Source organism: Battus philenor, unplaced genomic scaffold, assembly GCF_028537555.1.
Source record: "Battus philenor isolate CCGP_79_NKW_IND1 unplaced genomic scaffold, ilBatPhil1.0.hap1 SCAF_2, whole genome shotgun sequence".
Taxonomy (NCBI): domain Eukaryota; kingdom Metazoa; phylum Arthropoda; class Insecta; order Lepidoptera; family Papilionidae; genus Battus; species Battus philenor.
This window is the reverse complement of record NW_027181682.1, coordinates 10279472-10296803: the sequence shown is the minus strand read 5'-3', so window position 1 is coordinate 10296803 and position 17332 is coordinate 10279472. Positions and strand designations below refer to the sequence as shown.

At 29.5% G+C, this 17332-nt stretch overlaps 4 protein-coding genes across 4 annotated transcripts; 1 reads left to right on the top strand and 3 right to left on the bottom strand.

Moving 5' to 3' along the window:
• Nucleotides 1-1186: 1186 nt before the first annotated feature.
• Nucleotides 1187-4931, bottom strand: Nfs1 (Nfs1 cysteine desulfurase). The gene is made up of 8 exons (XM_068764942.1): nt 4708-4931; nt 4551-4630; nt 3841-4095; nt 3455-3620; nt 2766-3050; nt 2271-2444; nt 1925-2057; nt 1187-1627 (listed from the first exon to the last, which is right to left on the bottom strand). Exons 1-8 carry the CDS (start codon nt 4826-4828, stop codon nt 1474-1476), a joined length of 1368 nt encoding a protein of 455 aa, XP_068621043.1. The 5' UTR covers nt 4829-4931; the 3' UTR covers nt 1187-1473.
• A 1244-nt stretch (nt 4932-6175) lies between these two features.
• On the bottom strand, nt 6176-8338 carry Nelf-E (negative elongation factor E). Its single transcript, XM_068765325.1, has 4 exons — nt 7982-8338; nt 7712-7865; nt 6814-6978; nt 6176-6568 (listed from the first exon to the last, which is right to left on the bottom strand). The coding sequence occupies exons 1-4, from the start codon at nt 8247-8249 to the stop codon at nt 6370-6372; spliced, it is 786 nt and encodes a 261-aa protein (XP_068621426.1). The 5' UTR covers nt 8250-8338; the 3' UTR covers nt 6176-6369.
• Nucleotides 8339-9208: 870 nt separating this feature from the next.
• LOC137922504 (uncharacterized) lies at nt 9209-10488 on the top strand. The gene is made up of 2 exons (XM_068765537.1): nt 9209-9579; nt 10294-10488. The coding sequence occupies exons 1-2, from the start codon at nt 9411-9413 to the stop codon at nt 10422-10424; spliced, it is 300 nt and encodes a 99-aa protein (XP_068621638.1). The 5' UTR covers nt 9209-9410; the 3' UTR covers nt 10425-10488.
• On the bottom strand, nt 10467-14759 carry amd (alpha methyl dopa-resistant). Its single transcript, XM_068765536.1, has 5 exons — nt 14564-14759; nt 12922-13042; nt 12606-12719; nt 11805-11924; nt 10467-11729 (listed from the first exon to the last, which is right to left on the bottom strand). Exons 1-5 carry the CDS (start codon nt 14647-14649, stop codon nt 10659-10661), a joined length of 1512 nt encoding a protein of 503 aa, XP_068621637.1. The 5' UTR covers nt 14650-14759; the 3' UTR covers nt 10467-10658.
• Between the last annotated feature and the right edge of the window lie 2573 nt (nt 14760-17332).

Here is a 17332-nt window from a genome sequence, read left to right as displayed (position 1 = left end):
CATTATTTAACCTTACAATTTATAACAGAATCTGTGTAATAAAATAATGTGTTTTTTTTAACGTTATTTCTTTTGTCTCAAATTATTTATACAAATACTACTTATACTCTCATTTGAATTATAAAGACAGACATTAATAGATAAAATATTTACTCTAAAGTAATATTTTTGAAACTCTTATTTTATTTATGGTCATATTAATCTGGATTGTTCAAGTTGTACCAATATTTTTTTAAAAATCTATCAGTATTACTATTTTGATGCATTGTACCTCTAAGTTTTGTAATTTTTGCCATTATTGGTAACTTAGAAATACATTCATACAAATCAATAAAACTTCTAGAATGTTTATATAAATTTATTTGTGTTTCAAAGGTTTTAATTTATTCATCATCATGTCAGCTTATAGATGTTTATAGCATGGCATAAGCCTCTTCCAAAGATCGGCTTCGCGCAGCCTGTATCCAGTGACTTAAAAATCTCGTCGTCGGTCTGCCTAGTTATTATTTGCTTTAATTATACCTAATAATAAAATGTTTAAAACAAAGATTTCTTTTATTAGATGGGTCTTATTATTAACAATAACAATAGGGACATTTTTAAAAATAACAATTTATTATTTTGCTAATAAGCTTTCTTAATATTTTAATAAATCGTCAAATAGTTTAAGTCAGAATATTTAAATAGTATTGTTTTAATCCTTAAAATAAATTAATTCTCTAGTAAGATTTAACATTTAGTAAATAAATAAAAATAGTTAATGCATTTGAAACAAAACTGGTTCAAAACAAAATCTGATCATGGAGGATTCAGTCTAACTGAAAAACAAGTTGTTTTGTTATATCATGCTCTAGTTAGTAAAGTATTAATTTGGATATTCCCTGCTTATAAAAAACCAACTAATAAAGGAGGGTCCTCGTGTCTCGAGGTTAGTCAGTCCAACCAGGTAACAATAATGTGAGAATATCATTATTAGTTGCATCTTCTTTAAGGTAAATCTATAAATTAGCTGAACCATGACTTAATCAAGAGCAATAATGGTACCATACTGCACCATGATAGTTTCATTTGACCACTTAAAAAAAAGTGATTTTTTAGAATAATTTATTTTAGTAGTTTTTAGAAAAAAATATTGCACTATTGGATGAACTTTAAAAATACAGACAACAATATATAAAAAAACTACTTGTGATTGTGTTATGATTTATTATGCTTAATTATTGATTTTTAACTCATATTTCATTTGACAACATTGCAGCTCTATTGACAACCTATAGTTGTCTGTGTACTTTTAATGATAATACATACAGATTTGGTTCAATTTAACCGGGGGAATTCTTTTCAGTAGATATAAATATATCTACTGAAATTACATTAATTGTTTCTTAAACATAGATCAATGACAGATCTGTTATTATTATCAATACTAAAATTAGTTTCAGAAAATAGGACAATTCATATCTTGTAGAATTATTAATGCTGTGACCATTTGATAGTTTTAATATCCACACCCTCTTGCACCATTTCCCATAGTGGGCTCATCTCTCGCAGCCGTTCAACATGTCTAATTGTTTTCTCAGCTGTATAATCAACTTCTTCCATAGTCGTAAACCTTCCTAGGCCAAATCTGTAATAACAAAAGAAAATTAACTGGTATTTAATTTACGTAATCATAATTACAGTTAAATTAATGAAATTGACCATGAAGAATTATTTTTTTTGTAGGCATTATGTTATCATTATCTTTATTCAGTTTGGTTTCTTCTGGAATTTTTTGTTATTCTAAAATTTTGTTCAGAAACTGGTCTGCTGGTTATAGTATAGTAAATGAAAAAATATACAACTTGTATAAAAAATGTCAAATTTTAGATGTTATTCTATGAAACCTATAAAAAAATGGTATTGAAATAGAAACCAAAAATACCTAATTGAGCTGTGTGCTAAATCTTCATCAGTTCCAATTGCTCGTAACACATATGAAGGTTCCAAAGATGCTGAGGTACAAGCTGATCCACTTGATAATGCTATATCTTTTAATGCCATTAGGAGAGATTCCCCTATAAATAAATGAATTATTGCTTATGTACTAATGTGATTCGTATTATTGCACTATATAGGAGTGCATTAGTTATTATTTATAACAAAGAAAATATTGCATCAGTCCTATTCTTTTTGAAAAATGTCTGTCATAAGAAATCCTTTCCCGCAAGTAATGTACTGATGTGTTTTAAATAATATGTTGTCCTATTTAAAAAAAAATCAATTGTTACCTTCAACATAAGCAAATGACAAATTGATACAACCCGGATAAGATTGTTCTGGATCGCCATTTCTAATTACATGTGTTAATCTTGAATACATTTTATCCAGGAATCTCTGTCCCAATTTTTCCATCCAAGCATGATCATAGGTCATTTCATGTTTTGCTATCTCGCAAGCTGCACCTATGTACACCAAGAGCACACATAAATATATTTTTCTATTAATAAACCAAATGAATTTATTTAAGGATGTATTCCTATTATCTTATTTAACAAATAATATAAAGTTCATTTGTAAGTACATACAGTAAACACAATAACTGTTGATAACATTATGTGTCCTAGTTATCTCAAAAGAAGATAAATATCTATATAAAGCATGGAATAAAATGGAAGGAATGAAAATGTTAATATTAAAATATTACAATGTGCATATAATACAAAAATTTCAAATTATTACACAACAATTAGGTTTTGCAAACAAAAAACATGAACTATACTTACCTAACCCTACAGCTAAAGGCGTAGGAACAGTTCCACTTCTCATTCCTCTCTCCTGGCCACCGCCACTTTGAATTGGTTCAACACGAACTCTAGGTCTTCGTCTTATAAATAATGCCCCCACCCCCTTTGGACCATAAATTTTGTGTCCAGATATTGACATCAGATCAATATTCATCTTATTCACATCAAGTGGAATTTTGCCTAAAGCCTGTGCTGCATCCGTATGGAAAAATATCTTTCGCTTTTTGCATATAGCTCCTATTTCTGAAATAGGTTGCTTAACTCCTACAATAAATTGATATATTAACTCGTATATTATTATCTGTAGAGAAATGTCATGAATAAAAAGATATATTAAATAAAAATACTGCTAGGTTTTGGCCTAATTAAATTACAATAATAAAAAGTTATCTTTATTTAGTGACATGGTTGTATGGTATATTGCAGAAATTAACAAATAACTAATACATATGTTACTACCAAATCTACATCATATAATTATCTTAGATTGATCCAATAGAATCAAGTACTCCATGATCCGTCAATCATCCTACATTCAGACCCTACTTGTTTACTATTTAGTTGATATTTTTACATAAAATACTAAAATATATATTTTGGCTTTATTAAAGTGAGACACATAAGAACTTTATTTAATTAGAATGGAAAAATGTAATTTTATGTTATACCTATCTCATTATTAACTGTCATGACTGAAACCAGACTTGTTTCAGGAGTAAGAGCATCTTCCAACTCTTGTAAATTTATTATGCCATTGGGTCCAACAGGAAGGTATGTTATTCTAAAGCCTTCTCCTTCTAAAGCACGGCAGGAATCAAGAACACACTTATGCTCCTGTAAACAAATTGTTTATATATTTAACTTAAGAATTTAGATATATTTTTTTATTATTAGAACATAGTAAATATATATTAAGTGCTTTACAAAATAAGCCAACTTTTAAGTTCATTCTAAATATAACTGATGATATTTAACCTCTGCTTATGGATCTCTATTATTATTAAGATTAGATTCATATTATTATGCAAGCATTTAAATTAAACTTAATACTTACAATTTGAGTTGTCACAATATGTTTCTTCCTGGGTGCATAAAAACGTGCCACACCTTTGATACTTATATTGTTAGATTCGGTAGCACCTGATGTGAAAATTATTTCTTTAGGATCAGCACTAATTAAATTTGCAACTTGTTCTCTTGCTTTTTCTACTGCTGCTTCACTTTCCCATCCATAAGTATGTGTACGTGAGTGGGGGTTTCCATGGTAACTTACAAAATATGGTAACATGGCATCAAGCACTCTCGGATCCTATAATTAGAAATATTATTTAACTAAATCTATAATCCTTCAAACTAGTAAAGAAAAATTTTTTTGAGAGTACTATGTGGATATTCATAGTAAATTTGAAATTATTTTAGTATATAAAAACCTCAAAGATTTTTATGAGAAAATTCGAAATACATATTTGTAGAACATATTTCAAGTATGGAAACATTAGTAATTAAGATATATTACAATTAGTAAATTTTTACGTAATTTTCCAAAAAAATTCTAAAGAGCAACGCACATGTCTTCTTCTTAGAATGAGGATCGTTGAACCATATCAACTTTTCACAAAAAGTGTACCAGAAATGTGGTATTGCGCAATTTGTACTTCCAAAACACTAAATTGAATATATAAACAATTATATGGTTATAAGTAGGCCTATTCACTAACCAGGTGTATGCCTAGTTAATATCGATCACCGGTACAAAAAACTTACCACTGGTGTTGTTGCTTGCGCATCAAAGTACAGTGGGCGGCCATTTTCCTCATGCTTCAATGCAAATTTGTCATTATCGGCTGAAAATATAGTATGATTAGGCACACAAAAATAACATTTTTTTAGGATATTATTGTTACTTCTGCATACTACTTACCTCTGCTCGATATACCCTTTGTTCCTTTAATTAGCATTGATATAGCATTTTCTTGTTGTACTATTCGTTTAAATGAACTATTTACATTTAGCTGCGCAATGTTGTTAATAATTCGAAACATTATGAACAATAATAAATGTTTAAGTCGTATCTATCGCAATTCATAGAATTTACCGACTAAGTTCGCTCATTTTCCTTTTCTTTAACGTCACTTTGACAATGACATTTCGTTTATTAGGTAGGTAAGAAGGGACGCAGATGCTTATTTAATAACAAAACTCATAGATACCAAATCTCTACAAGGAGCTTTCTAGGTCAATATCACGTGTCTTTTTTGTTCCAGAAAAAATAGTATTCAGTGTTAATCTGTTCCATTTTCAAGAGAGTTCGAATAATTTTTTTGTTAAGATGTTCAAGCGCTTTAATGTCAAATGCGGTATTTCACAATATTTTAAAACCATAATTAAACTCTAATATAATGATCAAGCTGCATCAATATTATAAAAGTATCATCAAATGAACATCTTACCCATCTCAATATTTTCTGGTAAAAATTCTGAAATGTTGACTGGAATGCTATTAAAGTATTTTTTATACTGTTTAAAACACTATCTTCATTATCAAATGGTTTATATGTAAATGTAAAGGCATTTATTTTTAAGGCAACAAATCCCAAAAAAAATGCTCCATAGTCGCTTTATTTATATATATATCGATTTACCAGATATAAGTTTGTCTTACACTACAATGTTCGAAAATTATTGTGAATTGTATTTTAAAACGAAATATTTAATATACTAATTGTATTGTTTAAAATAAGTAGAAATTAATCTATTTTAAGAAAACGAATATGTTTGTCGGCTGTTTATATATATTTTCCTTTAATAAGAGATATTATTTCATATTTAATTTTATGTAAATAATAGCTATTCCAAAGTCAATTACGCAACTCGGGTATAATATATTGGTACTTGAAGTATTTAAAATTTAGCTGCTACTTGAAACCTCCTATTTCATCGGCTGCTTGTTAACCCGCGAGTACCGACCTATGCCAAAACAATAATCTTGACAGACGACAGACTACGAGCAACGGCTGCAGTAGAATAGGAACATGTTATGCGCGGCGCGATTGTGAGAACTTTATTCCCGCACTATAAATAGCTATGTTACTCTGACAAAACCATTTCGTATAGAACCTCTCTAAAACACAGTAACTAAATTATAGAAAGTGCTTCATTCATACTACATAAGCAATAACATTTAAAATTGAAAAATCATTTAATTTATCACACTTTATAATATATAAGAAACTGTAATGCAAGACCTTTTATCTTTTTCTCAAACTATGTTACAGTTGTTGATGAAATTTTGGTACAATAATCATTAAGAGTAAGATTACATACTTAAAGTGTAAACAATTCTGTAAACGAGATATAGTGTGAATGACTTAGTGATCGTACATAATATATTATGTTTAAGACATACAAATCTGTCCAGTTAATCCAAAAACTTTATTTAAAGTTTGAATAAAGGGAATAATTCAAATTAAATTATATGTTTATTTTAAAAAATTTCATAAAGGAACAATCTTCTATTCCATTTTAACATCTTAATGATTCTGAAGGACATAATTTTAAGGTGAATAGATCTTGTGTGACTAAATTATTCAAAAATATCATCATAGGTCAAAATAGTTCGTTTTGCGTCTTTTGGCGGAGGTGTGTTACGGGATGCAGTCGCTGACGTCCATGTTCCTGCCGGTGGTCGTCGGGTTGATGTAACTCGCCAGTTTTCTTCTGTATTTTCTAATGCTGATAACGCATGACTTGCCATATCAGGAGTTTCAAATGTCAGTAATACCCTTAAAAATAATTATAAATTGGTTAGTTTAAGGAACATAATCAGCAGATGCATTTTTCCAAAAAATATTTAGAGTAAAAAAAAATTAAATGGTTTTAGTTGGGGAATCACATACATTAGATGTAAAATTTTTTAAATAAAGTAAGTAGCTAATTGAAACCATTTTAAGAATAAAATAATTTTACTTAATATTGAAGTGTGACCATTTATGCTATTAAACAAATTAAAAAATAAAAACAGTCATACTTCTCCTCATCCTCCAACGTAAACGTAAAAGGTTCAAATGTCGTCAAACGACGCCTTATTACTTCTTCTGTGATATTTGTACCAGCTACTTGAACCATGCAACTCTTGCCTGCATTTGGATTAGGGGTATCTCCTGCATTTGGGTTTTGTACAACTTTTTCCTCCCTGAAATACAAAAAAAAACTGACTTTCTTATCCAAATAAAGATGAATTTGTGGTAAGGGTAAGTTTACATGTAAGCAAAATATCTGTCATTTAAGGATGCATCCACTTGCTGTCAATTTGATTTTTACCCTATGACTTAGCATATTTCTGGATTGATTGTGACTGATTTGTGCTGTGGTATATTAGTTCATTCATTTCTTTCCAATTATTGCACTCCATCTAATCTCATTTATTGCTGTTATGCTCGCAAGCATGGTTGAAAAAGTTCTTCATTAATTGGACAGAATTCTTATTTTACTTTTTTAGGAAAACCATTTATCAATACCCCAATTTAACCAATTGATTATATTCTTTTAAATTATACTTAATCAGAAAATCAGATGAAAAATGCATGATGTACTTTGGTAAGAAATAAATAAATTATTTAATCTTAACTGTGAGGAGTGAAATAAAATTAACAAACATCTTTTATGTCTTTTAAGCAATTGACATGTAAGTAGGTTACACAGCAGTTTTTAGGTCTTTTTAATATAATGTGATATATAATTTAGTGTATCACTGAAATTATTCAAAGATATGTGTAGTTTGCTAATCTTCACTGGTCTTGTTAGGTTATAACTTATACCCTTTCTTGAATAACAGACATCCCAAGGGATAACTATATTGTACACAAAAATCACTCACACTAAATAATACACTTAGTGACAGTGCAAGCCAGTCAAAAATTGCATACTTCTCTCTTGCAGTGACAAATGAGTCATAGAGATATTTGACACGAGGGGATGGTTTTTCTTCTGGAGGCGGAGGTTCTTGCGAAGCGCTAAAGGGTTGATATGACGCTACACCCCCAGTAGCCCCTGCTGACCCACTAAGTTTGCGTTCCCGACCTAAAACATTTTTTTAGGTATCAGCTTTAAACAATCTTTTAGAATAATTTAACTTTTTCTTTCACTGTTAGGCATTCATAGAATATAAGGTTTTAAAGGACGAATAGTTTGTATACCTGCACGTGGACGTTTAAAAGTGGCATTTTGCGGTTGAGGCGGAGGGCTCTTGATAGCTTGAATAGCACCGCTTTTTATTAGCTTTCGTGCAATTTCTCGTGCATCGCGTGCTTCGGTTGGCCGCTTTGGTAATATAGGCTTCTCGGGCTCTTGTTTCGGTGCTTTTAAAGCTTGTAGTGCTTTCTTTTTCTTTTTTAATTTTTGATATTTTGCTTGTAACATTAATTCCTCTTCAGTTAAATTAGAAGGAAAATGTAAATAAACCATATTTTATATTTTTACTAAACTATAGACGTTTATATTAAAATCCAAAATAGTTGATATAGTTAATAAACGTATTAAACGTCAACAAATAAAACAACATTGATTTATAATATGTCAACTGTCATACACATTCTACACAGGCTGTGTAAAAACTACCACAGTATATTAAGTACATTTTCTGTCTAGCACATTATGTTAACAACGTATTTTAACCACAATTGCATGACTTTCTTTTTTACCAATTCTTTATTGCAAATATTTTTTTTACTTAAAAAATAAAACAAATTTATTCTCATCAATTACCACTGATTATTAGCACTGATATATCACCAATCTACAATAAATTAAATAACTAAAATCAAACATGTTACCAATCTTGTAAATATTATGTAATTAGACCGTATTCTACAGTTTTTTTCGAAGGAGAGCCCTATTTTGATTAAGCTGTTTTGACTTTAACAATATTAAAGCCATTACGAATAAGTTGCCTTTAATATGAGCAAAAATCTAAAAAAGTTTAGTGAGACAAATGAAAAGCTATTTTAAACTATAAAAATGTATATATCAATATAACATATTAGTAATCACAAACCTAATAACACACATACAGCTCTTATATATATGTACATATATTAAAGAATGTAAGATCTTTGCCTAACAAAAGGTTTGTGAACATCGTTAAGTAAGTAGTATTAGTAACGATTAACAAATTTCATCCTCGGAAGTATATTAGCCGTTTCAGTTACCGGCTAATTATAACGTAGAGTTAAATATTACAATTTGCCTTTATGAAATTTTATTTTTATTATGAACAGATGATCACACTGTCATTTATTTTAGCTACCAAATTGGTTTAAATGCTTAAATGCATCGATTAATTTATAATATATTAAATAATACAAACATGGTTAAAGTTAACTACCCTTTATTTGTGAGTCATTTAGAACGAACAATAGATTGACGATTCTTGTAATCAAATCACTTGAACGTACAAACAGCATGACACATCAATATGCAATATAAAAAGGAAGTATGTTCATAACTACTACTGACCTTAGAGACCGCAATCTCATTAAAAGTCCGTAGTTTATACACAATCACTGTCTGATTTCATTATTTCTGTTAACTTTTGTACGGTTGCAAATAACATTGGCAGTGATTGAAATGACGCTTAAAACTTTTATTTTATTCTTTGTGGCTATTGCAAGCTGTGTTTATTTAATAAATGCATTACCAAGAGATGCTAGTATCATCAAACAAGAAACGATTTCAGAAGCAAATCATGTCACTCCAAAAGAAGATAATTCATCTCCCACGGTTACAGTTAGAAAAGGTTAGAATTTTTTCAATTTGTTTTAGAATTGATTGCAATAACAATACACAAAATATCATGTGTATAATTTATAATGTAAATTATTGTATGAATCTATGAATATTTGCGGTTATTTCGTATAATTCTAATTTATTGTTAAAAGTTTTTAAGCAAATTTTACAAATTGTAGTTCCATATTCAATATATAAAAAAAAACTAAACATGAGAAATGTAAAGGACTGACTCTTTACTTAAGTACGTCACAAAGAAATCATTCCTTTAATATTGCTTAAGAAATAAAATCTTTGTTTGTTACTTAGGCATCGGCAATTTATATTACTTTGTTTCTAGGGTTTCACTAATTGTCTTTTTTTAATACGTAAAAGTTTTTTTTTAAATGCCTTTGTCAATATCATATGTTTAAAAAATAAATAATAAAGTCAATTTAACGGTTCTTGGATTATCGAGCTTCTTATAGATAATGTCTATTAATATTGTAATTAAAATTACTGTGTTTTTAGACAGATTTCACAAATTTATTTTTCTTAATTTACGCAAATCGCACTTAGCACAGTCAAAGACCCATGTGTATATTCTGGTGTAATAAAAGATAATTTCAAAACAATGACGATATTTTTTATAAAACTTTTACTTTTAATTGTTCGTTTATATTATTATTTATTAATAATAATACAAGTATAATTGTTATGAAAAATATTGTATTATTATTTTCAGATTATAAAATTCCTGGAAGAGTGATCTGTCAGTTTGAAGAACCTACTGAAGATGAAGTGTGTCAAGAACATTGTCTTCCTAAAGGGTATTCCTTTGGTATATGCGTCAGTAATACATGTAGCTGTGTTTGATGTATTTTTTTTAAAAAGTGTAATAATGTCCTATAACTGATACGTAAAATAAACTAAATTACAAATCAAAATTGTTTTTATATTTAACATAAACCTCGCCGTTAAATTTTAGTCTGCTCGGAAATTAATAACAATATTTAAACCCTTTTACTTAATAAACTAAATCATTTAGTGATTTTGTTTTTCACATGTTCATTGATGCTAAAGTAATTTTTGATTTATTTGAATCATCAATTACTTCGATTTTTCTTCGCAAATACCTAGCTTTTCTATATTTTCTATGTTCGTTATTTTAGGTTTTGCATTTATTTGATTCAAACATATCAGGTCAGCTTCTTGTTTGATATTACTCCAGCTAAATTCAACATCTTCTTTCTTTGTGTGGAGAGAACACACTACCCACCGTATGATATAACGATCACGATAGGTAGCAGCCACCATAAAAACTTTTTTCTTTGCAGTCAAGTTTTCTAATAATTTTCTTGTCAATATGTCCCCATCTTTCAGTCTGAAGCACACCAATCCCATTGCAGGTTCTGGTTCAATAATGAATCTTTCATCAGATTCAACTAGTTTCGCAAAGTGTTGTGCAAGGCTTATATGATTTCTAATATGGGTCCTTATACCTTCGGCGCCATAAGTTTTCATAACAGACCATAACTTTAGAGCTCTAAATCTTCGACCTAAAGGCATCTGCCAATGTCTGTAATCGGGAATTTTCAAAGTCGATTTGACATCATCTAAATAAATTCTTTGAACGTCAAAAGCGTTAATTAAATCATACCCATCTTTAACCCACATCACAGAACAATCAAAGTTTACCAGAAGCCACTTGTGCGCGTTAATATCAAAAGAATCAGCGTATTCTACACCGTTCATCCATTCTCTATACTCTGGGCATACGAAAGCACTTCCAGCATAAGCAGCATCAACGTGTAACCAAACGTTATATTCCTGACATATTGGTCCTAGCTCAGAAAGCGGGTCAAAAGCGCACGTTCCCGTGGTTCCCACGTTGGCAATCACATAACATGGTATGAGACCTTTAGCTTTGTCATCGTCGAAGGCTTTCTTTAAGGTAACACCACGTAATTTACCGAACGCGTCAGATTTTAATAAGCGCATTTTCATGGAACCAAGGACTCCAGCTTTTTCAACAGAAGAATTGCATTGGTCCGACGTGTAGGCCACCAGCTTATTCCGTATATCATCAGGTTCAAGATGTGGGCTGTCTTTAATAAGTTTTCGAATCATTTTATCCTTAGCAGCAAGAAGGCACACGAGTGTAGACTCACTGGCAGATCCCTAAAATGAAACAATAATAATGATAATTAATAATGAGCTAATAAAAAAAAAATCATGTATAAAGACTTTTTTTACTTGTATAATTCCGCCACCGGGCCCTGATGAACAGTTGAGAAATTCCTCGGGTAAACCAAGTAACTTGCCGAGCCAGTTCATTGTTATAACTTCTAGTTCCGTGCAAGCAGGACTCGCGATCTGTATAGACATATAAATTAAAAAATATAAGTATTTTATTGGCCAATTCAGTTAATTATTCGTTGACAAGGACGAAATTTTCAGAAGAAATAAGTAAACAAATATTCCTTCGAAATGGGTAAACTCATTTCAATATATCAACACGTTAAATAAAATTTGTTTTCAATAAAATCAAAGTTAACTTGGAATCTTATAATTTAAAATATAAATAATTCGTGCTATATTTATTTATTTTTTTATCCACAAATGATTGCTTGCGATGCTTACTTTTGTACATCTTGAAAAGAATGCTAGAAAAGCCCATTATAATAAAGACTAGAAAAATGAAAACCAAAATAATAGCATCCTTCTACTTAAGCCATGAGAATTACAAACGCGCTTTGATACGATCCCGCAACAAACACACACTTTTTTAATATTACAATGTATAGTTTAAATTTTATACTTTATTAATACAACAAATTTATATTTAAAAAACCGACCGATACGTTAAGCATGCGCCCAGTATCCAAAAAAAGTTTTTGATAGTTTCGTATATGAATTCTTTTAATAGTAACATCTATGGGCACTACTCTACGCTTTTCAAATCGTTGAAGATTAATGTTTAATAATCTGTAATGAAACCATGAAAGTCATTTATTTAATATATGTCAAATAATACAGATAATAAAACAGACTTACCCAAGTAAATCCGACAATGCCGAGACCATCGGCTAGAAGATTTCCAATAATACTAGCAAATGATATTCCTGTTGGATAATATGCATGAAATTGAGGCGATTGCCAATGAGTAATCTGAAACATACGTAAAGACATTGGATAAATGTTTACAGTTAAACATTTAATGTAAATTTCAAAATTAAACAATCTAATGTAATAATTAAGAGAATTAGGTAACTATAATCTGTAATAGTTTTAAGCAAATATACAAGCGTAACATGTATTAATATCTATTCATTACGTTTCCATTGTAATTAATAATATATTTTTTGCTTACGCCTGGCAGAATCATTTGATTAAACTCCTTTAAGACATCTTGCCAATCCGCAGGCTGTTCAGGGGCGTTTTCAGGCATTTGTCTTATTAATTGACCCGGTTCCACAGACGGCAAAACATTTCTGTAAAGAGTTAATTTGAAGAAAAATGGCAAATACAGTTATTATGCAGATATGCTTTTGTAAGAAAAAAGTATTGTGGCTGAGTAATGATGAATTTATTTCATTAGTTTATTCTAGAGGTGTAAAAAGAGGGCGTGGAATAATTAACTATATTAATATTATACACTGTGGCTATACTAGTTCACACATATTAAAATATTTTGCATTTAAATAAATAAATATGTTCTTATGAGAAACTTTGTGTTTGATATTTGGTTGTGAATTATTATTCAAATAATAATATATAAATAATACTACCAATATAAAAATGTAGAATTACGCGTTAAAATTTAACGTCATATTTTTGTTGACTTATTTTTTAATTACATTATTAAAATTTTAAAGTACAATTATTTTTATACTACAATAGTTACATCAGGATTGATGAGAAGTTACGAGTACAATCATGATGTGAAATCGCGTGTGCGTAAATAAAAATCTCCGTCACTGACACAGATAAAAAAATTTTTTTAACGTCACCTTACACTTCAAAAAATATTTGATAACAGATGTAATTGATAATTGATGTAAATTTTGCTTTGGCATTTGGCATGAGGTCTTAGGAATACACGTATTAACTAAAAACTTAGAAAAAGTTTCGAGGAGCTTCAATTAGTTGACGAAATTAATTTAATTAAAGAATTATTTCAATCATCAGTGTTGATTAAGTTTAGAAAGTTTGTGTTTAGTTTCATTAAATGTAGACGAACTAAAAAATCTGAGATCTCTATGGCTTAATACCAACGTTAGATTTGTCAACAATTAATCCGTTACCCAAACGTTCAAAATTTAAATATGGAAACGTTGGATGTTAGAATTTAAAAGAAATCACAGATAATATTTTATAGGTGATTCAGCTTATTCTAATAGTTAATGCTAATGCTGTGCAAAGATTAGTTGGAGATAATTTAATTGATGGAATGTTTCGTGACTTCGATAATTAACTTCACTCATTGTGAGAAGGCATTGTAAACATATTATGGCATTACTATTTGTTTGTTTGGGAATGTATTCTCTAGTTTTCAAACTATTTATGTTGGATAAAAGGAAATCATAGTACAAAATAATTACATAACCATAATTATTCTTTAACTATTAAAATTTTTTATACAAATAACGTAATATTTCTGGTAACCATTTAGAGATTCAAAATTTAAAGGTGGATTTAATTTTGTGTTTTTAAGTTTATCATAACGTATCCTAAACTATTAAGCGACTGCCTGTTATAAGGATTCTAACCTGTTGGTAATTGTAAGCATAAAATGTCATCGTCTATAGAAGATACGATTCACAAAGGGGAGTACAATTGTTTATTTGTTTACTCTTTAATGCAATACACGATATAAAGTTAATTCCAAAAATAAATATTTAATTAAAGATTTATGCAAAACGACGAAGTACAAATGGCGGTATAATCGTAAACGACGATTTGTTTCAAAGATTAAAAAGTATTAAAAACTAAAACGTTATTATAATAATTACCTTTCACGAATATTGTCATGGTAGTCTGCTAAAATATCAATAGCAGCCTTACCAAACTCCCGAAATTGTTTACTGTCCATTTCCATTATGCACTAAACACTTACACGAATGAGCGATTAATACAAATAAAAGTTTTTACAGATTAATAAATAATTGCTCTAGTCGAGCTGCATATATAAATATGAGGCTGCACTACAGATACGAGGCGGCGATGACGACTCGAAAGACAATGGAGGTTGGAGCCGTTGAGAAGTGGATTTATAGCCGCACACGAGCTTTCTACGGTGTATAAGCGTATGCTTCACTTACTTTTACTAGTAACTTTTAATAAAAATACGAAATAAGATTAATAAATATATTTTTCTACATACGTTTACTATACATAACACGATTTCGCTATTTAGACATATTTGTAACGGGATCAGAGTAAAATAGTAATTTTACGTGCGGCCTTGGTGTACCGAAAATAGTTAATTTGGTTTTATTATATTAAAAAAGAACTACGTATGAAAAGAATAAGTCCTTTCAATTGAAAAACGACTAACATCACCAATTGCTGCGTTATCATAATAGCTCACTGTTGTCAAAGTAATGGTTAATGCTAATATGCCATGCCATAAAGATTATTTCTGTTAAGCTAAAAAATTATATTAGACAATTTCATTTAGACAATTGGAATGTCATTTGCCAGCGAAAAAGACAAAAAATTCAAATTGTTAATTGGTGCCAAAAATAGACAGTAGTAGAACCTAGTACCGCTTGAAAACCACGAAACCATTTACTTAAGCGGACATACATTATCTTAAGAAATAGAAATAATTTTTCATTTTAATTTTTTTGCGATTGTTGCAACTACGAGCCGAGTAAGTTGAGTGATTTGATTGATGAATGATTTATAACAATTTTTCAATTTTTTATTTTCTTATTAACCCGTCTGAAGAATTTATCATTGATTTGTGTTCAAATTTTAATTCTTTAAAAACACAACGTGATTCTGAAAATGTGTAAAATATTACAATGTCTTACTTTATAAAAAACAATTTTATTTTATCATAAATGAACCGCGGTTCAAACTAAAACGTCGCTAGAACATTATTCTAACAATATTTAATAAATTAATACGACATTAAATGAGAAAAAAGAATTCAACTCATAACGCCTAAATTTCGTCTTCAAAAAGTCAACAAATCCCTCATGAGTCTATGTGTACGCATATGGAATAAAGCTCTAAAACATGTCTTAAAGCTTCCTCTTTTTAGTTTTAAATCTGTAAATAAAAGTATATCATTAAATAATTGTTATTACACCATTTGGGAGTTTTGTATTGAAGTATGTGGAACTTAGTTGGTTGACCCATTTATATGGTTGGTATTATAATGAATACATCATTATAATACCAACATACATATATTTTGTCAGTTCTTCTCAGCAGATCAGTATTTCGTGCTATCACCGAAGTTAGAAGCTTATAGTGTTAAAATAACTGACTATTCAAAGTACACGGAAAAGCTTTCTTGAATAAAGATATTTTGAATTTGAATTTCAAAACGTAAATACAGTTCTTAAACGGCAATTACTTAAGTCGTAGTTTTCGGTTGGGTAAGCATGGCCCAGTGGCGCGGTCAAGGCGGCAGGCGACGCGACGCGGTACCATCTCTCAACTTCCGAAGACCGCTTGAACGGTTATGGGAATTTGATTTCCGGAGTTTTTTTTTAACTTATGAATTGCTCTATATTTATAAGGACGTCGGAAATATTATTAATCGTAATAAATTTATTAATAATTCATCACCACCATGGTTTTGTTTTAAAGGTTTTGCTGCTAGGTCATGTATATCACGTAATTATAATATAGTAAGTAAAAGTTTTAGTTTACATATTAAAATTCATTATTGTTTATCTATTCTTGCAAAATAGACATTGCCGAAAGTTATTGACTTGTTCCGTTTCAATTGACATTTTTTTTAATGTATCATATGTCAGAGTGATCACTGTACAGAGATTTATTGGAAATAGCTTTAAATTTTTTTAAAGTGATTTGCTGACAAATACAAACAAACAAAAAAAAATACATTCACGATAAATTGTTTTCTCTAATAATCTTTATTTAAGCATGTTGTATAAGTATCAGTATACAGAGATGAATTGTTGTTATGGATAGCAAATCGTTGAAAAACATGATGTAATGATTTCCATGTTCTTTAAAACATTTTATTTTACTAAGTAACGTTTCTATCTAGTTAGTATTCCGTGATTTGTTCAAGATATTATTCAGCACTGAATAAAGCGATTTAAAATTTAATAAACATTTTTCGTTACTTTAGTCGTCGTATTACTTATTATATTTTAGTTTGGTAAAACTATTGATTTTGATAAAATTGCAGTTCCTATCGTGATGTTATTTACACTTATTTACGTGTAATATTGTTTTTTTTTTTTCAGAGTAAACCTCAATATAAACGTATATTTGTTGTTTTGAAAAATGAATCTTTAGAGTGATCACGTATATTAAGAAACTATATACATGTAACGCTCCAGGTACGTTTCGAAGTTAGACTTACCTGCCTCGATGGTTAATCTCGAGTATATAAAATCGTCTACAACTTTGAGGGTAGCACCTCAGACAATCTCTTGAGTAAATTACTCAATAAAATCTTTCGAGTAAATTACTCAACTGTTATTAGAGATTTAAGAGATCCGTAGTCGAACTAAAGTACCACTACACATACATACACACCACGTACAACCAGCACAGCCCAACGGATTGGC

Excerpts from the sequence above, each read along its gene's own strand:
- amd (XM_068765536.1), bottom strand. The coding sequence starts at position 14,649 with ATGGAAATGGACAGTAAACAATTTCGGGAGTTTGGTAAGGCTGCTATT. Across the intron at positions 11,925-12,605 it reads GCATTGTCGGATTTACTTGG|ATCGCGAGTCCTGCTTGCAC; the intron begins GTAAGTCTGTTT and ends ATGTCTATACAG. Across the intron at positions 11,730-11,804 it reads CCGGTGGCGGAATTATACAA|GGATCTGCCAGTGAGTCTAC; the intron begins GTAAAAAAAGTC and ends GTTTCATTTTAG.
- Nfs1 (XM_068764942.1), bottom strand. The coding sequence starts at position 4,828 with ATGTTTCGAATTATTAACAACATTGCGCAGCTAAATGTAAATAGTTCA. Across the intron at positions 4,631-4,707 it reads AAAGGGTATATCGAGCAGAG|CCGATAATGACAAATTTGCA; the intron begins GTAAGTAGTATG and ends CTATATTTTCAG. Across the intron at positions 2,445-2,765 it reads GCCTTTAGCTGTAGGGTTAG|GTGCAGCTTGCGAGATAGCA; the intron begins GTAAGTATAGTT and ends TGGTGTACATAG.
- LOC137922504 (XM_068765537.1), top strand. The coding sequence starts at position 9,411 with ATGACGCTTAAAACTTTTATTTTATTCTTTGTGGCTATTGCAAGCTGT. Across the intron at positions 9,580-10,293 it reads CACGGTTACAGTTAGAAAAG|ATTATAAAATTCCTGGAAGA; the intron begins GTTAGAATTTTT and ends TATTATTTTCAG.
- Nelf-E (XM_068765325.1), bottom strand. The coding sequence starts at position 8,249 with ATGGTTTATTTACATTTTCCTTCTAATTTAACTGAAGAGGAATTAATG. Across the intron at positions 6,979-7,711 it reads TTTGTCACTGCAAGAGAGAA|GGAGGAAAAAGTTGTACAAA; the intron begins GTATGCAATTTT and ends TTTGTATTTCAG. Across the intron at positions 6,569-6,813 it reads ACGTTGGAGGATGAGGAGAA|GGTATTACTGACATTTGAAA; the intron begins GTATGACTGTTT and ends ATTATTTTTAAG.